General features: G+C 36.6%; 1 protein-coding gene and 1 pseudogene across 2 annotated transcripts in view; one reads left to right on the top strand and one right to left on the bottom strand.

Annotated features, from left to right (window-relative positions):
• WHAMM (WASP homolog associated with actin, golgi membranes and microtubules) overlaps window positions 1-21,616 on the bottom strand; it is a 28,476-nt gene that overhangs the window by 4,757 nt on the left and 2,103 nt on the right. The window contains exons 2-9 of the mRNA XM_079128468.1: window positions 19,194-19,367; window positions 10,635-10,785; window positions 9,338-9,507; window positions 7,627-7,792; window positions 5,585-5,772; window positions 3,358-3,444; window positions 3,014-3,109; window positions 87-567 (exon numbers count right to left, since the gene is read on the bottom strand). Coding sequence (XP_078984594.1) covers window positions 87-567; window positions 3,014-3,109; window positions 3,358-3,444; window positions 5,585-5,772; window positions 7,627-7,792; window positions 9,338-9,507; window positions 10,635-10,785; window positions 19,194-19,367 — 1,513 coding nt within the window. The remainder of the gene's footprint in view (window positions 1-86; window positions 568-3,013; window positions 3,110-3,357; window positions 3,445-5,584; window positions 5,773-7,626; window positions 7,793-9,337; window positions 9,508-10,634; window positions 10,786-19,193; window positions 19,368-21,616) is intronic.
• Window positions 15,830-19,149, top strand: LOC306654665 (COMM domain-containing protein 6-like; annotated as a pseudogene). Its single transcript has one exon. The product of its transcript is annotated as a COMM domain-containing protein 6-like (transcript).

The raw sequence follows: 21,616 nt of genomic DNA, 5'->3' as shown, positions 1-21,616 counted from the left end.
TATTTGAAGATAGTAGCTTCTAAAGCTAGAATGCTTCAACAGTTTAACAACCCCCGGGGAATAGGGACAGAATTCCAGAGGGTTACCTGGGCATTGAAAACTTTCCAAGGAACTGGGTGGTCTCTCAGCAGGTGATCCACACACTAGAGAATGTGGCTGATCATCATTTACTGTAGTCCTGAGACCTAAGTTCCGATGATTGGCAGCTTGAGAAGAGGCCAGAGCAGGGAGAGGTGGTGGGAGAGGTGGGGGTGGTGGGGGTGGTGGAGGAGGAAGAGGAAGTTGTGGTGACAGTGACAATTCCTCACTGGATTCGAAGTGTGTTTGGTCACCAACTGGAACAAAAATCTGGACAGGGATATTTCCATGATAGTCTTGATCCTCAGGGGTTTTCACAGTACTAACTTCCGGTAAGAGAGGCACACTTTGGGTCTTCCCAGAGGAGGCAGGAGCTACTGACACGAGCTGAGAAGCTGGCGGGGACCTCTGCTGGGGAAGGTCATCTGGCCAGTTTGGAGCCCCAGGTTCTGAGCAGGATGCTTGTTGTACAGATGGAGCTAAATATTTCTGAAAATAAAAAGCAATTGCAAGAAATCTGCCATAAATGTAGACCATCAACACGCTGAAACCAACTAAGAACAAACCTATAAACAAATGCTGGCATATGCATAGATGGTTCTAATTCATGGTGGCTCCCTGACCTTTGTATAGCCACCCTCACTACTAAATCTATTCTTATATGCTAAAAAAGAAGTATTTATATACTTTGACTAAGTATTACCTTCTCTGTAATAAAATGAAGATATGAAAGAAAAAAATATTCATAATATTCTTAGCATGAAAAATCGGGAGCTCTACATGCCAACAATAGGAAGTTAGTTGAAAATTATGGCAAATTTATTCAAAATACTAAGCAGTCATGAAAAACGGAAACAGTACAAAGCCTATGAAACACCTGAAAAAAATCATGTGACACTATTAAATAAAAACAAGATATAAATAATAGGTATGATTATAAACATGGAGATAAAAAGGTCTATGAAAAACATGGACATAAAAGAGAACTGGATACTTCTTAACTTTCAGGCTTTGGAGTAAATTTCAAAATTAAAAAATTAAGTTTGGAAAGTTCAGGTATTCTTTTGATAAAGAAAAACAACACTACTAAGAACTATGTGGGGGGAGGGGTTTCCCTAAAGAAGGCACAGACTTGCCAATAAAACAAAATATGTAATACCATGAAGCCATTAAAATGAACTAGAACTACATATATTAAACATGAATATATCTCAAACAGAATTGGCGTTAAAGAAACTGGCAAAGAATGCATATGATATAACACTTTTGTTTATTTGTTTTGGTACTGGGATTAAATGTAGGGGTTCTCTACCATTGAGCCACATCTCCAGTTCTTTATAATTTTTAAGACAGGGTCTCGATGAGTTACTAAGGCTGTCTTCCAACTTGTAATCCTCCTGCCTCAGCCTCCAGAATCAATGAGGTTACAGTTATGTAGCCACTGTGCCCAACAACACTATTAATGTAAACTGAAAACACATACATTGTGCAATTTATGATAAACTCAGAGTACTTCCATCTTTCCCCACATTCATCTTTCTTTAGGACAAACAGCAAAGTAATGGCAACAACCTCACTCAGCTTTCATCATACAGTGACTCTATTAAGCTGAAGAAGACTAAATCTTTGAGGTTCTTTTCCTCTGCATTTAAGCCGTTCAGATTCCTTCCTACCTCCATCTTATGCCAGTGTACATCTCCAGTATAGGCTGTTGAGAACTAAGAAAATGATCATTTATCCCATTTTGGTCAGCCTGTTAGATTTTAATTCACTGTTCCAGTCTGTTGGGAGTTTAGAAGGTCTGAGTCTGCCATTGTAATCTCTCTACCCCTCACATCTTTTTATCATTCACATTTAAAAGGCTGGTTTTCCATACTGCCATCCAACTTCCTGATCTGGTGGAGTCAGGGCTAAGCTGTACAGACTCACTGCCTGTGTATCCCTTCCTCCCTGCTGATTCCATTCCATTCGTCAGAACCCTCATGGTAGAAGGGACAACCAGCTTCTCTCCACCTCATTGACTTCACAACCATCTGGGATTCACGTAGTTCCCATCAGTTCGTCCTTCCCACTGCGATGCAGGACCTGATCTGGTATAACGTGAAGGGAGGGTCTTTCTGAAGGACATCAGGCGTTGAAAGCAGGTCTATTTTTAGAGTCAATGAATTCAATTATATATTAAATAAGTCCCTATTTTCTTTTTTAATTTAAAAAAAAAGTCATTCACTTTTGACAAAGCACTTTCATTGCTCTTCTGTCATAATGCTTCCTTGGTGACATTTTTTTTTCTTTTTTTTTGCAGTGCTGGGGATTGAACCCAGGGCCTTGTGCTTGCAAGGCAAGCACTCTACCAACTGAGCTACATCCCCAGCCCCCTTGGTGACATTTTAAAGAATTCATTACAGCCAAGTGTGCTAGCACATGCCTGTGATCCCAGCAACTCGGGAAGCTGAGGCAGGAGGATAGCAAGTTTGAGGCCAGCCTGGGCGACCTGGTGAGGTCCTGAGATACTTAACAAGACTGTCTCAAAAAATCAAAAGGGCTATGGACATAGCTCAGTGGCAAAGTGCCCCTGGGTTTAAGTTATTACAGATGAAGGGGGAAAGCCAGTTAAAACTGAGAGCAGTTAAATTATTTTCAATTTTCCTGCTAGTCTGAATAAACCCCAGTGGGCATGGCTAGCATCACTAGTGAGGACAGAGGAGTAGGAACCCCAGCATGCAGTGCTGCCAATACACCAGTTGTTTACAGTGTGGCTTCTGAAACACTGATATTCTAAGTCTCGTTCTCTGATATGCCACGAATGATAGAATTCCTGAAGCATTTCACCTCCTGAGTTATCTGTTCATAATACTTTATACTTTTCTCCTAGGATGAGTGAGCCTCATTTATTTTCCCAGAAAGAGTAGACAAGATAATTATTTCTAGAACTTACCTCTTTATAGGCTCTTAATCGCTGGAGTGTTTTCTGGCGTTCTCGGTTTATCCATTCTTTTTTCTTTTGCTCCTCTTCTTTTATTTTGTCTCTTTTCTATATTTAAACAAACATATTTTTAAGTTGCTCAGAATTCTGATTATATGTCTTGACACACAAGCAAGATGGGTCTTGACAAAGAAAGGGCCTGTGACTCAACATAACCCACGCACCATGTCTGCACCCAGCTGTAAGATGGGAGGAGGGAGAGTTGCACATCTAGGGCAACCACACCCTGGTTTCCACATGCGTAGGACAGATTGTCATATTTTGCAAGTATAAAACATTTTCTTTCAGCTACTCACCATTTGAATACTATGGTGCTGATGAAAATATCTTGTACTTTCTTCAGCCTGTTGCAATCTGAGTCGATGGTTTTCTTTGCAGTGATCCTAATGGAATAATATAAATCACCTACATGGTTTTTAATATTACCATGGCTGTGGCATAAAAAGTTTAAAGAAAAAAGCATTGCACTTGGACTACACTGTAAGGCATTCATTAATGTTAGTTTCTGGTCTGTCTCAATGGTATTGCCACCCCTACTCATATGAGAAAAGCGGATTGGCTGCTTACACAAGTAATTTGTTCCCAGGAGCGTGCCTTGAAAGATGAAAAAGTGATCCTCCAACAACAAGAGGATATACATACAGGCAGTTTCCACTTTTTTTTTTTTTTTTTTTGGTGCGTTATAATGTACATAATAGTGGATTTTGTTGTTACACATTCATAAATGTACATGTTCACATATTTAATCAGTTTTGTTTTCTAGTACCTTCCCTTTCCCTGGTTGCCTTCATAGTCTACTGGTTTCCATTCTATTTCCATGAGCTCCTTCACCAACTGCCCTTTTTTCACCCTGTTCCTCTCTAGCTTCTACATAAGAGAGGAAATATTCAACCCTTTCTCATACTGGCTGTTTCACTTAGCATGATATTCTCCATTTCCATCCATTTACCACAAATACCATGATGTCACTCTTCTCTATGGCTGAGTAGAACTCCACTGTGTATACACCACACTTTCTTTATCCATTCATCTGTTGACTGGCACCTAGACTCATTCCATTAACTTTGTTATTGTGAATTGTACTGCTATCAACATTGGTATGCAAACATCCCTGTAGATTCTGACTTTAATCTTTCAGATTAATAATGAGGAGTAGGTTAGCTGGGTCATGTTAGCTGGTTACATTCCTAGTCTTTTGAGGAACTTCCATACTGATTTCCATAATGATTGTATCTAAAAATTATGTTAAAAACTATATCTCACCTATTTTTAACCACTCTTCATAACCCTTAATGCACATGTGGAAAATAATATAGTGATGATTCTAACATTTATTGAGTATTTTTTAGGTCCCAGCCTCCGTGCCAAGCACTTTATATGCCTTATAGCATTTTATTCTTATAATAACCATGAGATTTGTATTATTATTATGATTTTCCTGCTAACAGATAAGAAGACTGAACTCAAGAGATTTAAGTAATTTTCCTAAGGTCACATGGCTAGCAAGTGGCCAAGCTGTGATTTCAACTCAAGTTGGATTCTGGAGGCCAACCTCAGCTCCCATCCTGTTGACCCAGTGCCTTCTAAACTCCAGCATTTCCAGAACCCAGTGGCAAGAGCTTTACTGGGGCAGGGGAAGGGATAATCTGGAAGGTGAAGGTTAATGTTCCAAGTCTGGCTCAGGGAGCCACAGCTATCCTGCCAAGAGGTGGAGGCACTTCTACCTCTTGCCCCATAGTGCCATGGCGTGCTGAAAGAGACTGCCCAGTGCCCTCGGGTTTTCTGAAATGTGGAGCAAAGGGCAAACACCTCTGAATCTTCAAATCATCTGAAGGACAGCTCCTAAATACAGAAGCCACAGTTCTTAAACACAGACCTGCGAAGGACACATTCCAGCCAAGTTTTTATATGAGTATTTGTATTTTCCTAAAGGAGTAATAGCACATTTTTTTGAAGACAGAAAAGATGGCACAATTTTCATGATTTTTAAATTCCAATAAGAAAAGTATAAAAATATATGAATAATTCTAGGAAATATGAGAGCTTTCTTTTCTGTTGGAAAAAGTAAACCTCTATGTTATCATTTTAATAATCATGCAGTTTTTTTAAAATTAAGAAAAAAACTACTCAGCAAATATAAGATCTATGAGCTGAATATTGCAAGTGACTGATTTTTTTGGTAATTCATAATTTATAATAAAATGTATTTTAGAATTTTCTACAGAAAAATCCTATCTATTGTGATTTTAAAAACATCTGTGTATATAGTGGGCATTCAACAAATAATTGTTCAATGAATGAATGACAATCTGGAGATTACAGTAAATGCTTAAATCCCAAAAGAAACGATTTTTAAAAAGAAGAATATTTAAAATATATTTAGTGGTAGCCTCTGTTATCTACATAAACACAAAAATCAACCACTGTAGGGGTAAAGAAAACCTTATTTTTCAATACCTCTCTCTCTTACATAAACTAAGAAATCCCTGGAAGAGAAGAGAAAAAGCTGCCTAGGGCACCTACCTTTCTGTTCCTGAGAGAGGCTCTCCTGGCACAGATCCTGCCCCGTTTGGCCTCCAGCTTCTGGCACTGCAGGCTGAGTTCTTTCACCTCCAAGTTCCCACCATCCTGCAGGTCGGCTATCTGATCCATACCTTTAAGTTCCTCTGGACTTTCACACGGATCATAATAGACAACTTCATCCTGTTTCTCTAAACATATATTAATGATTTCCTTGAAACATATTTTGCTATAAAAAATGATGCACAGCTTTGTAATGTAAGCAAAGATTACTTATAATTTTATTACTGGGGAAAAATCACTATTACCATTTATGTACGTATAGACACATACTACATGTAGTTAGACATGTCAACAGAGTTCTAAGAGAATATCTTCCATGTGTTAGAAAGAAATGTTTAATGGCAACATAGTATTCTCTAGTTTGTTATTCTCTGTTTTAAGAACATTTTATTGTTCCATTATTATCCACTTCACTGTGATGAATGTCTCTGTGCATAAATCTTTGTGTACATTTGAATTACTTCCTTAATGGACAAATATTCAAAGCTCCTGATACCTATTGTCAAACTGCCCTCCAGAAAGGAAAGTTCTATTGGCAGCACATCATAAAGTTGCCTTATTGATATTTAATCTTGATTTACATACTGATGTTTTAAAAATGAATGCTTATTATAACAAATCCAAACCCTACAGAAGTGCATAAAAGGTGATTTTTTTCTCTTTCTCCAAACCTACTGAGTATCATTCCCAGATGAAGACATTATGTATAATTCAGTATACATCCTTCCAGATTAATATTTTGTAAATATTTTCAGTCGTCAATGGATCTTTTACTTTATTTATTTATATGTGGTGCTGAGGATCAAACCCAGGGCCTGACATGCCAGGCTAGTGCTCAACCACTGAGCCACATCTCCAGCCCCCAGATTAATTTTATAATAGATATTTTTCCTAAATATGTAAAATGCTTATAACTTGAAACAATTGCAAAATTTTTTGAATACCTAGGATTAAACTAAACGTTCAGAATCTATGTGAAGAAAATTATTAAACTTGGGGGACCTTTAGGGGAAAAAAGATTTTTTAAAATATTTTTTTTAGTTGTAAATGGACACAATACCTTTATTTTATTTCTTTATATTTATGTAGTGGTGAGGATCAAACCCAGTGTCTCACACATGGTATCCACATGCCCTACCACTTCCAGTCTGCAAACATTGTTGTAGTGTTGTTGTAACAGAAATGTTTAAAAATATAAAATATACATTGTCCTTGACCCAATAATTCCATCTTTAGAAATTTATTTCTTAAAAAAAAAAAAAAAAAAGAAATTTATTTCTTGGAAATAATTTATCTACATACAAGGACATGTATAAAGGAAAAATTCTCTGCTACTCTGCTGTTTGAGACAGTGAAAAACTAGAAATCACAGTATATCTACACAATGGAATACTATGTAGCCATTAAAATTCTGATGTTTTTATTACTTCATGAGATAGAAAGATGGTTATTATGTATTAAATGAAAAAGATGTTATGGAATAGTATATGTAGTTTTGCCTTAAAAATTGATATTCACTTGTGTACATCAAACATAAAAAGGCTACAAAGTTATACAGCTAATACACAACTAAGCAAATGGGCTTGGGGTTCTTTGTTTTGCTCTGTGTTTGACAATGAATGTGTGTGTGTGTGTAATTTTTTTTTTTTTTTTTTTTTTTTTTTTTTTTTTGGTACCAGGGATTGAACCCAGGGGCACTTAACCACTGATCCCCAGCCTTTTTTTGTATTTTATTTAGAGACAGGGTCTCACTGAGTTGCTTAGGGCCTCACTAAGTTGCTGAGGCTGGCTATGAACTCGGGATCCTCCTGCCTCCACCACAAGAGCCTTTGGGATGAATATATTAATAATAAAAACACTGAAGGGAAACAAAGAAATTTCAGCAGGTGATACAGAAAATTTATGAGAAGTTGATACTATATTTTATATTCTTTCAAATGTATAATTTAAACATTTGATCTAACATAAAACACAAATTTTACCTTTTATAAGTCTTTTAATAGAGTCCAGCTGTGTAATAAGAAGTATTTCTTCATTTTTTAATATCTCAAATTTAACCTCATATAGTTCCAATTGAATTTCATAATACTGTATTTCTAATTCATCTACAACATCTATATTTTTTTCTTGTTCTGGAAGATCTTCCACCTTATTATGAAAAAAAGAAGAACAAGTTAAAATAATTAGTGCATTGAAAGCAAACTTTAGGTCTGGGGTTGTAGCTCAGTGATAGAGTGCTTGTCTAGCACATGTGAAGCACTGGGTTTGATCCTCAGCACCACATAAAAATAAATAAATAAAATAAAGGTATTGTGTCCATCTACAACTAAAAATATTTAAAAAAAACAAAAGTGAATTTTAGAGGCATTCCAGGTATTTTCTATCCCTTGTTCAGTACTAAAATGTAAAAAGCATAAAGGAAAAAGAAACATTTTTTGATTTCATTTAGTCAGGTAAAATTTTCTTATTCAATGTTTATTACAGACACTTTATCTCATCTTTGAAACATGAAAATGTTTAGATTCTGAGGAAAATAAATGGCAATGAGGCACTGTATAGACTGTCTTTCCATTCCCCATTTGAATGTTTGTTGGTTACCTGTATATGGACACAATACCTTTATTTTATTTACGTTCTTTTACATGGTGCTGAGGGTCAAACCCAGGGTCTCGCATATACTAGGCAAGTGCTCTATCACTAAGCTACAACCCCAGTCCCCCATTTGTATGTTAAAGCTATAACCCCCAATGTGATGGTATTGGAGGCAGGGACTTTGGAGGTATTTAGGTTTAGATGAGGTCACCAGGGTGGTGCCCTTGTGGTAGGGTTAGTACTCTCCTTAGTGCTTTCTCTCTCTTCCCACTGACACACACTGAGGAAAGGCCATGTGATCACACAGCAAGGCAATGGCTGCCCACAAGCCAGGAAGAGGGCCCTCACCAGACACTGAATCTGAAGGCACTGACCTTGGACTTCCAGCCTCCAGAACTATAAGAAATAAATGTATGTACTGTTGCCACCAGTCTATGGTATTTTCTATAATAGCCCGAGCTGACTAAGGTATTATGATGATCTATTTTAAAGTCCTAAGATCACAGAAAAAACTTCATCCTCAGATGAAGCAATTCTTTAATTATTCTAAAGATATATTGGGATCAAGCATGAAGGCACACACCTGTAATCCCATAATCCCAGCAACTCAGGAAGCTGAGACAGGAATGTTGCAGCTTCAGCAATTTAGCAAGACCTCATCTCAAAATAAAAAATAAAAAGGGCTGGGGTTGTAGCTAGGGTGGTAGAATACCTGCTTAGCATGTGCAAAGCCGTGGGTCTAGTCACAGCTTTTTTAGCACTACCAAAAAAAATTACACACACATACACACACACACACACACACACACACACACACACACACACTGAAAATATTGCTGGGTTGATTTAGAGTATATTGCCCACTTTAATATTGAAGTCAGTGTCATTATAAAGCAAATCTTACAATATAATATTTCAGAAACATTATGACCAAAGAGAAAGTTTATGGTTGACCTTCCATAAGTCTCTAAAGTCTTATCTACTAGAATATGATATTGGAATAAGTGAAGAAAAGAACTGCATTACAATGCCCAGAAAGAAAGATGTTACCTAAAACAAAAGTGTATTTTAAAAACACAGTTATATTTATCTTTATCTTACCTTTCTCTGAATTTGAGCTCTTTTGTGATTTAAACACAGCTCTTTGGCTCTCATCAGTTGCAGGGTCTCTCGAGCTAGCATAAGCTTGAGTTTTTCTAATCTGGGAGTGGCTGTGGCCCAGGCAGCCTGGCCAAATCTCCTCCCATCCTGTTCCATTTGTTTCTGCATTCCTGTTGAATTATAATTAATAAAATAAAATTATAATCCATTAAAAAGAACAGAATTTATCCTGAGCTTTTTGTTTATTGTCTCCCATTATTATATCCAAATCATCCTTTTTAAAAGAAATTTTGTTTTAAAAATTTTTTATTATCACAAAAGTAATACATGGTCATTGATAGAAAAGTTCAGATAGTCCATTAAAAAGAAAAAAAAAAAAAGTAACTCACAATCTACCTAGTTGAAGCAATTGCTTCTTATAATTTGGTACATATCTGTCCAGACTTTTTTTGTGTCTAGCTAGACAAACAGGCTTATGTAGATAATCTGAATAAAAAACCTATAATCATCATTGTGCTTTATATCTTGCTTTCTTTCACTTAATAAATAGGGGATTTTTGCAGTTTTAAAAATCGTGCTTAATAGCTATATAGTTCTATTTTATAAATGTATTATATTTTTTTAAAAAATTTTTTAGTTGTCAATGGACCTTTATTTTATTTATTTTTATTTTTATTTTTACGTGGTGCTAAGGATCAAACCCAGCGCCTCATACATGCTAGGCAAGTGCTCATATATCTTAACAGACTGACTGACAGACATGAGGTTGTTTCCTGTTTGGGGCTATCATCGACAACAGTGTAAGATTAGACAAAAGGTGTTCGCCCCACCATGCCCCTACATGGTCTGACCCTGCCTGCACAGCATTCTCCCTCGCACCACACACTGCCATCCAGCCTGTGGGCTATATGTAAGTCCCTCAGATCTGCCAGGTGCCATTGAGCCAGAGAGCCTGTGCAAATGGTATTTCATCCAACACTCTTTTGCCCTCTCATCCCATGTGCCCTTCAGATGTCTGGGCATTCATCACTACTTAGAGGTCTTTGGTGACCACCCTGATCAAACCCGGTTTCTCTCCCATAGGTTCTCAAAGCCCTGTGTTTCTCTTCTTCATGTCTCTTATTGCTACTGCCATTTTTCATGTACGGAAGGAACATAAAATGAAATGAACAGTGTCTTTATGATTATCTTATATAATTCCCAATACCTAGGAAACACAGTACCTAGTGCTTAGGAGGCACGCAAATGTTTTTTAACAATTTGAAAATTATCGTAGTAGAGCATTTTTTACTATCACCTGTTAATGCTTTTACTGTTTCCTTAAAATAATTCACAGTGATATCTTGAATAGAGACAACAGCTTCTTCAGCACGTCTGGTCCATTCTTTGGCTTCCTTCTGCAGGGCAACTACCCTTTTAGGACCCAGATTATCCTCATTCAGGGATTTCTACAGCAAGCAGAGAAAATAGTAATGTCCAGCCATTAGCAATTTAAAAGGAGACTTACTGTCTTACCTACTTTTATTACTATTATCAATTAAATTTTCATTCATTCAGCAATCCTTTATTGAGGATAACCATGGCTCTAAGCTGGGCACCACCTGGAAGGCAAAGGGGTACTTGAGGCATAAAGGGGGAAAAAAAACCCACTTTCACTTTACATTACTAGGATAACTTTTCTTGTAGAGGAATGCTGTAAAGTTATGTTTCTCTCTATTAATAATAATGCACAGTTGCCTAACTGGAATCTGTATTAAGCACTCAGCATAGGGTCTGATCCACACACTCCAATGTTGGCTGTTTCTGTGGTTCCACTTAGGGACATGACAAGTAGCATTTCAGTACTATGGTTCTTTTCTATGAGAAAAATATGATCACCTAAAAAATGATAAAATCTGTATATTCATGATTATGACATGTATTCCTGTGAACTGAATGTTTGTGTCCACCCCCAGATTTATATACTGAGGCCTAAATCCCCAAAGTGATGGTATTAGGAGGTGGGCCTATGGGAGGTAATTAGCCATGAGGATGGAGCACTCATGAACAGGATTAGTGCCCTTGTAAAAAGAATAGGACACAAGAAACCCCTCCCTCTCTCTATGCTGTCACCATGTGAGGGTACAAGAAGACAGCCATCTACAAACCAGGAAGAAAGCTATCACTGTAAACCAGATCTGCCGGCACCTTGATTTTGGATTTTCCATCCTCTAGAACTGTGAGGGAAAAAATATCTGTTGTTTCTAAACCACCCAGTTTACAATATATTGTTACAATAGCATGAACTAAGACATGTACTGGTATCATCCAGCATTCAATTTTTTGTCTACAAAGCATGATTTACTGAAATCACATATACAGGTTAGCCATCAGGGAAATCCAAATCAAAGCTACAGGAAGGACCTAGGGATGTAGCTCAGTGTGGAGCGCCTGCCCCATGTATGTGAGGTCCTGAGTTTGATCCCCAGCACGACACACACACAAACACACTATAATGAAATCATTTTACACCTACTAGGATGGCTATAATCAGTGAGATGGTCAATAACAAGAATTGGTGATAATGTGAACACAGTGGGACCCTCACTTATGCTGGTGGGAATATAAAATGACACACTTGCTTTGGAAAACAGACTAGCAGTCCTTCAAAAGTTTACACATTGAGTTATCATGTGACCCAGCAATTCCACTCCTCAGGATACACAAAAGAAATGAAAGCATATGTTCACACAGAAATGTGTACACAAATGTTCACTGCAGCATTATTCACAACCAAAAAAGTATAAACAACTCAAATGTCCATCAAATGGATAAGTAAAATGTGGTATATCCTTATAATGAATATTATTCACAATAAAAAGAAATGAAGTCCTGAGACATGCCACAGTGTGGCTGAACCTAGAGAACACTGTACTAGGTAAAGTAAGCCAGTCATGATCCGTCTCCATGAAATGTATAGAATAGAAAAGCCCACAGCGACAGAAAGTAGATTAGTGGTTACCTAGGGTTGGGGTGAAATGGGAATGACTGCTAGTGGAAATAGGGCTTGGGAGAGCAAAAAATGTTCTGGAATTAGTAGTGATGGTTGTACAATTCTGAATGCACTAAAAACCACTGAACTGTACACTTTACAAGTATGATCTATGAATTATATCTTAACAATCAATCCTGTTACCTAAAGAAAAAATACACACACAATGGTAGTAAAGACTTTCCAAACAACAGACTTTCAAAATAATGAACAGAACAATTTTATCTTCAGGGTATAGTGGCATGAGTTTCATCTAAATTTGATACCATTTTTATAATTAAAAAAAAAAAAAAAAAAAAAAAAAACCTGGCAGAGGTCCTGAGAGTACAAGTGGAAAGATGGCCCGGTACAGGGGACAGAAATCAAGAAAGCTCTCTGCTGTTTTCTGGTTCTAGCTGTTCAGACCCAAGGCAAGCTGCTTAACTCCTCTGGACTCTTGATTCTTTTTGCACCACTGGGATAATAATAACAATGTCTTTTCAAAATAGGGTCATACTTAGTGAAATCAGTGATGACAGTCTACTAAAGTTTAAGTTACTGAATTACAACCTAGAACCCTGCTGCTTAAATTTTTACCTTCTAAGAAATTTCTGGGTATCCTCAGAGGTGAAAAATAAGCTATAAGTAAATAAACATCACTTCAAAAACAATAAATCAAACTAGACATGGTGGCAAGCACCAAAGTCCTAGCTAATCAGAAGGCTTAGGCAGAAGGATCAATTGAGCCAGAAGTTCAAGGCCAGCCTAAGCAGCACAGGGATAGCTCACCTCAAAACATAAAATAAAATAAAATGAAATAAAAGCCAAGATATCAGCAGAAAAAGTGTTTAACCCTTTAAAATTTATAGAATTTTTAAGGTGTTGAGAAGATGACCAAGGTAAATGTCTTCGTTTTTTTTTTTTTAATATTTTGTTCTTTGTAGTTATATGTGACAATAGAATGAATTTTGACATATTATAATACATAGAGTATAACTTCCCTTTCTTGTGGTTCTACATGATGTGGAGTTACACTGGTCGTGTATTCATATATGAACACAGGAAAGTTATGTTTCTCACTACTGTCTTTCCCATTAAATGTCTTCATTTAAAAAAAAAAAAAAACTTCCATAGATTTATTGAGGTAAAATAAAAGTACAATAAAATGCACATATTTGAAGTATGCAATTTGACATGTATGTAACCAATACAATCAATATAAAAAGCATTTCCATTACTTCTTTTAAAATTTGAAATTATGCAGACTGTGTTTCCTGCATAATAATAATGAAGTAATGATTTATTACTTCAGAAATCAATCACCTTAAGATATATAGAATCCCATCCCTATGTCAACTATTTCAAAATTAAATGATGCACTTATAAATATCTCTGAGGTCAAGGAAGAAAGCAGTACAGCTAAAATTTGATAAAAATCAATCTAGTCTATATCAAGAAAAAAGCAAAAACACAAAAATTAATATCAATGAAAAGGAAGCTATCAAAATAACCCTACAGATGCTAAAAATATATTAAGGTAATGTTACAATTATATGCCAACATATGTGATAGTTTAAATAACACCACCCATATTAGAGAAGGATTGGATGCTGCTGAGAGGAAAGTGTATTCAGTCATAGGATGAAATATTCTATATATGTCTGTTAAATCTAAATTATTGATTATATTATTTAGTTCCATAGTTTGTTTAGTTTTGTTTGAAAGATCTACCCAGTAGTGAGAAAGGTATGTTAAAGTCATCCAGTGTTATTGTGTTGTGGTCTATTTGATTCTTGAAGTTGAGAAGGGTTTCTCTGATGTATGTAGATGCTCCATTGTTTGGGTACAAATATTTATGATTGTTATATCCTGTTGATGTATAATTCCCTTAAGTACTATGAAAAGTCCTTCTTTTTGTCCCTTCTGATGAGCTTTGGATTGAAGTTCACTTTATCTGCTATGAAGATAGAAACTCCTGCTTGTTTACACAACCCCTGTGATACGTTTTTTTTTCCATCCTTTCACCTTCAGTCTGTGGATGTCTTTGCCTATGAGGTGAATCTCTTTGAGACAGCATATTGTTGGGTCTTGTTTTTAAATCTAATCTGCCAATCTGTCTTTTAATTGATGAGCTTAGACCATTTATGTTCAAGGTTATTATTGACATAAGATTTGTGTTCCCAGTCATTGTGGTTTATTTCTAGTTTTTAATTTGAATTAGTTTCTCCTTTGACTGACTGTTCCGTTAGTGTAGTTTCTCCCTTCGATGTTTTCTACATTTTTTTTTTTCATTTCATCTTCATGGAATATTTTGTTGAGAATATTCTGGGGGCCTGGGGGTATAGCTCAGTTGGTAGAGTGCTTGCTTTGCAAGCACAAGGCCCTGAGTTCAATCCCCAGCATCGAAAAAAAAAAAAAAAAATGAGAATATTCTGAAGCACAGGCTTTCTGGTTGCGAGTTATTTTATATTTTATTTATCATGGGAAGTTTTTATTTCATTTTCTAATCTGAAGCTTAATTTTGCATGATATAGGATTCTTGGTTGGCATTCATTTTCTTTTAGAGCTTGGTGTATGTTGAGGGTGTGGGTTGAGAAATCGGCCGAGAACTGTACTTGATTTCCCCCTATATGTAATCTGATGTTTTTCCTCTCATAGCCTTTAAAATTTGATCCTTATTCTATATGCTAGCCATTTTCATTATAATGTGGCTTGATGTGGCGCTGTTGTAATTTTGCACATTTGGGGTCCTGTTGTAATTTTGCACAGTTGGCTTACACTCTTATATTTGATTTTCCATTTCATTCTTTAGATTTGGGAAATTTTCTGATCTTATTTCATTTAAATGATTGTGCATTCTTTTGGGTTGTATCTCTGCATCTTCTTCTTTCCCAATAAATCTTAAATTTGGTCTTTTCACTCTATCCCATAATTCTTGGAAGTTCTGTTCATGGTTTCTTAACACCTTCTCTCTGTGATCAACTCTATTTTCAAGATTATATATTTTGGCTTCATTGCCTAAGGTTGTGTCTTCCTAGTGGGTTTAGTCTGTTGGTGATGCTTTCTATTGAATTTTTAATTTGGTATATTGTTTCCTTCAGTTCAAGGATTTCTGTTTATTTTTTTCTTCAGAATCTCTATCTCTTTATTGAAGTGATATTTTGCTACCTGTATTTGCTCTCTTACATCATCCTTTACTTCACAGATCAGTTTAACTATGTACATTCTAAACTCCTCTGACATTTCTTCCACTGTAGTGTCTGTGGATTCTTTTATTGGAGTATCTTGATTGGCTTGGGTTGATTTGTTCCCTTGCTTTTTCATGTTGTTTGTATGTCTACCCATGTAACAGTATGGATCTGAGGCAGTAGTTTCAACCCTGTGGACTTGTAGTATCCCTGAAGGTTTCTAGTACCAATACAAACAATATACAGAATTAAACCAAATAGTTCCTACTATGATGTCTACAATGTTAATTATCACAATAAACAAATGATATGATCAGTTATTGCCTATAATAAAAATAGCAAGTTTGCAAAAAGGGTTTACATTTTCAGATTGTGAATAGGGAGAGAACAGAAGTGATATAGGATGTGATGATTATGAGGGAGAAGGAAAGAAGACAGAAGTAAAAGATTAAAGGAAGAGTGAAAGAGAGAACAACAGAGATTGGCTGCTACAGAAAAAAAGAAAGAATCAAGGGAAACAGGAGAGAAACATATACAAAGCAAAAATTTTAAAAATTAAAAATAAAAAGAATATAAAACAGAACTAAAATATACTAATCAAAACATCCTAGCAGAGGGAGCTTCTGCCTGAGGCTGCAGGTCAAACCCTTCGCTTTTGCAATGGAGGGATCTCTGTCTCAAGAGGTGATCCTGGATGCTAAATTGCAGGTCACCAACCAGCTTGTCAATTTTCAATGGAAAATGGATATGGCTGTGAGCTCCGATAGTTGCAGATCTCTTAAGTATCCTTATGTTGCAGGAATGCTAAAAATGGCAGATCATTCTGGCCAAGTAAAGAACAAGTCCTTTGAAATGACAATTCCATAGTTTAAGAATTTCTACAGACAGTTCAAGGACATTGCTGCCATTATTGAAACTGTGTGAAAACATTATTTGGTTAATAAATTGCTATCATTGTCTAAAATAATGGATTTCATCTTCTGTAAACAAACTGCATAAGGATCTAATATTTATTGAATGAAAATTACACTTTCATTTTTCCATTTTTCTAAATAAAAAGTGAGATAAATAGGAATTAGTGTTAATTTTTTAAAAATTTTTTTAGTTGTCATTGGACATTTATTTTATTAATTTATTTATATGTCGTGCTGAAGACTGAATCCAGGGCATCACACATGCCAGGCAAGCGCTCTACCACTGAGCCACAACCCCAGTCCAAGGAATTAGTGGTAATTGATGTACAAGTTTGTCAGTGTACTAGAAGCTACTAAATTGAACATTTTATGTTTTGTTTTGTTTTATGGTACCAGGGATTGAACGTAGGGTCACTTAACCACTAAGCCACATACCAGCCCTTTTTATTTTTTGAGACAGGGTCTGAGTTGCTTAGGGCCTTGATCAGTTGCTGAGGCTGACTTTGAATTTAGCAATCCTCCTGCCTCAGCCACCTGAGTCACTGGGATTATAGGAGTACACCACCACGCCCAACTTAAATTGCACATTTTAAAAGGCATACTTGGTATGTGAATTAAATCTTTAAAAAGTCAAAGCAATTCAAGGCAGCAGAAGTTTATGTATTAGAAACTTACTGGCAATGGAAACCACTTTCTAAATAAAATCTTATTTGGAGTCATAAATAGGTATAAATTAGAAGTAGTATTTCATTAAGGTAACTTTTACAAATATAATTTCATAGCATTCACTTAGGCAATCAGAAGAGTAAGACTTCTTTTCTCCAACATTTGGAATTGGGTTAAGATTGACCATTTGTATTTTACATTATCCTACATTCAGTTGATTCTGTGAGTATTTGTAGAAAGTCCACTGCAAATAATCTCTAGTTTTTGTAACACAAAGCAGGATGTAACCTGGAGGCCCCTGTACATACCATGTCCACCTACAGTCATCTTTCTGTCAAGCACATGCAATGAGATGAAGGCTGTTCACATTTCCGTTCTATCCTAATTTCACACAAGTGCCTCACACTGGTGGAAAATGAGAACCATTTGACACAGGCATCTGATCAGCTGAGTTTCTATGCACCTAGAGAGGAGCTTCAGAAAAGCAAGAATGTTGCTGAGTATTCTTGTTCTGTTGGGGATTGTTATGGTCCTGTAAAACATTTGTATGTATGAATATATCCTTTGAAATATAATATTTGCCAAAAAAAAAAATCCTAGTTCACAAAAAACTCATCCATGTAAAATAACTGGTTTCAGAAATGCTAGCAATGGGAAGAAAAGAATAGGAAACTGTATAAACGTCCATTAAAGTCACAATTAAACAGTGAAAAGAATTTTAAAAAGAAAAGAAAAAATCTTGATGAAAAGTTAAAGAATTCTTTCCACTGGAGTTCAAAATATTCTCAGCTTCTCTGCAGTTTTAGATGGGGTCTTCTGGAGTGTCATGCCCCATCCTCTGGATTGCGGGAGTGAGAGAGGGAATCTCATAGGCGGAGTTCCTGGAGGCAGGGTTTAGGCTTAGGTGGGTTCCAAGTTTTTCAATGAGTGCTAATTGGTCTGGAGATTTTTAACTCAGCACACCTCCAGCACCCAGTGCTTGCTGGTCCACGCCAGAAAACTTGACCCCAGGCATCTCCCCTGGGTTCCACTCATGTAGTGGGGGAGACAATTCTTAGTCCCCTCTCTCACCTGCAGACGCCACGTTTCCTGGTCTTGGGTTCAGTCTCCAATCAATCTCTCCCGCCCCTGCTTTTCAAAGTTCCCGGCCAGATGCATCTCTCCCAGCTGGTCTTGCAAGCAGCTGGGTTGGAGGGCGGGGTAGAGCTGGGTGGGTTTCCATGACCTGTGTAATCCTCTCTCCACTTTTGATTTTCTTCTGGTCACTTAAGCATGACACTTTATGTCATGCAGCATGTGTTTACTGGGCCTGTATTTGGGACCAAACTTGGGTTTGCCAGGAATCAGCCCCCTCAGCTGCTGCTCCCCACTCGCAGGGGGCAGCTGCAAAATGGTTCCTTTGTTCTCAGCTTGCCACCTGGAGAGATGGCGGCTTCTTTCTGCACACACGGATATTGTGCAGTGCATCTTTCAGGTTTGTTGAGCAAACTTTGATCTCTAAACACTCCATTCCCAGACATGCCTCGGGCCTCCCAAAAATGTGGGTTCCTTTAATTCCCTCATTCCTCCACTATGCTCACCAGGACCTCTCTGGCTGGAGCTTCTGGCCTGGCTGTGGCAGTGGCTGTGCCACTGGGATTTCTTCCTTATTTTATTATATTTAAACTCCTGAGTCCCCATTGAAAGTCCTGTTTTAAATTCCAGTAAAGTACCCCCACTTTTTTTTGTTCATCCACCTTGCTGAGAAGCTTCCTGTCGTGGGTTTTCTTGGTTTCAGTCCACGGAGCAGCCAGTGACCACCATCTTGAAAAACTCCGTAAGTCTTCATTTTTAATCAGTATTTTTCCTTTTTTTTTTTTTTTTTTTTTTGGTGCCAAAGAGCAAATCCAGAACTTCTGAGCTAAATCCCCAGCCCCAGTTTTTAAAATCAATTTTAAATATAAATTCAATACATCTATAATATCATTAAACATAAAGATGAACTCAAAGAAAGTAAAATACAGATTGAACCTTAAGTGTAACTAAAAATATATATATATAACAGAAATCTGATAAAATAAAAATATAAGGAAACATACCAAAATACCAAGCTTACATGAAGTTGCAACTTCCCGCATATCCCTGAATGGCTGCAGTAAATACTGGAAGAACATGGTTGCCACAGTAACCAATTCCTGATAAGCTTCATCTTCCTCTTGATAAATTTTCATCAATGCTACCATGTTGTTGGCTTTTTCATGTCCTTGAAGAATCTAGAAGCCAAAACATAAATAAAGCTCAAATCTGCACATAAATTTATAAAATCATACCAAACAAAACTAAATAAAGAAAGTTAAGAATACATCAATGTTTTTCTTTCATTTTTTTTTTTTTTTAATATTGGGAATTGAATCTAGGGGTGCTTAAATACAGAGTCACATGCCAGCCATTTTTTATTTTTATTTTCAGACTTGATTTCCAGTGTCTAAGTTGCAAAGGGCCTTGCTAAGTTGCTGAGGCTGGCCTCAAACTTGCAATCCTCCTGTCTCAGCCTCCTGAGCTGTTGGGATCACAGGCGTGGAGTACTATGCCCAGCAATATACCAATTTTAAATACTGATTAAATATGAAAGTTATTGTTTTCCAATCAAAATGCCCAATAAAATAACAGTGGTTAAATAAATCATTAAATATCCACAGCAGAATATTACTACTGTAGTCTTTCAGCAGTCTTTTTGAAGACTGCTTAGTAATCTGAGGACTTTTGTAATATTAAATGGGGGAAAAGCAAAAATACAAATTTTTTTAAAAAACTTTTTTAGTTGTAGATGGACACAATACCATTTATTTATTTATTTATTTATTTTTATGTGGTGCTGAGAATCGAACCCAGTGCCTCACAGGTGCTAGGCAAGTGCTCTACCACTGAGCAACAACCCCAGCCCCTCAAAGCACAAAATTTTATCTCCACTATGTACCAAGTACAGAGAGAAAATAATTTCAAAGGGGCATCAGATGTTAATAGCAGTTATCTTCAAAACCAATATTATTTTTTTTTTCATTTAACTCTTCTAACTAAAGGCTTTGTGAGGTTGTACTCCTTTTTTATAAGTTCATAAAGACATTCTAGAGATGTTATCAAGTACTTCCTCATTAAGTTGAGCCTCTAAATTCCCCAAAGTAAATATTCCACCAAACCACCAGCACAGTAGATTTATTTAGGGAGCCTCAACTATGGCTCTAGTCTTTGCTAAGCACTGTTTCTGATGCAGGGCAGAAAATAAACCAAGCAGTTTATAATCCAGGTGAACTCATTTGGAAATTATCTTTCCCCAGAAAGAGAAGAAATAAAATCAAGTAATTTTACAGATTTGTTTTCAACCAATACATTTTTTTTTTTAATCCAGGAGTTCAGGTTGGCCACTGAGCCACCTCCCCAGCTCCTCTTCATTTTGTCGTTTTTTTTTTTTTTTTTTTTTCCCCAGACAGGCTCTTGCTAAGTTACTGAGGGACCTGTTAAATTGCTGAAGCTGGCTTTGCAATCCTCCTGCCTCAGCCTCCCAAGCCACTGGAATTACAGGTATGCACCACCACACCAGCTCAACCAATACATTCCTAAATTCTTCTGCTTCCATCCTTCTACTTAAGGATAATCTGAACTATTCTCAAGTTTTATCCAGGTAATAACAGTAACATTAAAAAAAAAGTTTCCCTCATCAAGATTAAAACACACAGATGCAAAGATAAAAAGTCAACTGACATTTTTCAGCCTTGTTCCTTAGACTATTAGGGAAAAATTCCAGAGTCAAACATTCAGCTAAATTTTGTAGATACTAACAATATTAGCATCTGGTTTAATTCTAGAATTAATTGCTTTTCTATTCTAAATAAGATTATACACACTTCCATGGATATAGTAGGTCTTTAAATGCTGCCCCACCCCCCACAGGCTGTTTTTAAGTTTCTCCTAAACAGGTGCATTACAGGTGTAGGGTGAGCACATAGCCCAAAAGTATGAACTACTAGTGCTATATCACATCCCTGAATAAACTTCAATTTGAGAAAAGTATAACTTTTCAAATAGTATCTACATAGCATATAAATGTTAGAATTTAAGGAGAAAACACTTCTGAGAAATCAATGTCAGAAAAACAAAACAATCAAGCTGAAGATCAAGAGCAGACTGGCCTGAAACTCCCCTGTGGTTTCCTCATATACAATGTAGAATCAAGCTGGGTTTGGTGGCCCACACCTGTAATCCCAGCTACTCTGGAGGCTGAGGCAGGAAGATCCAAAGCTGGAGACCAGCCTGGACAATTTAGTGGACAGATCCTCAGCAACTTAATGAGATCCTGTCTCAAATTTAAAACAAACAAAACAAAAATTAAAAAGGGCTGGGAATACAGTTCAGTCGTAGAGTACCCCGGGGTTCAATCCCCAGTACTGGGGAGTGGAAAAAAAGTAAAATCAACACTAAAACCCTCAGATAAAATGTTCCCACTAAACTCCTTTTATAAAACCTT

The sequence above is a fragment of the Sciurus vulgaris genome (genome assembly GCF_902686455.1).
Source record: "Sciurus vulgaris genome assembly, chromosome: 2".
Taxonomy (NCBI): Eukaryota; Metazoa; Chordata; class Mammalia; order Rodentia; family Sciuridae; genus Sciurus; species Sciurus vulgaris.
The sequence above is the reverse complement of the archived record's forward strand: the minus strand, read 5'-3'. Positions and strand labels throughout refer to the sequence as shown.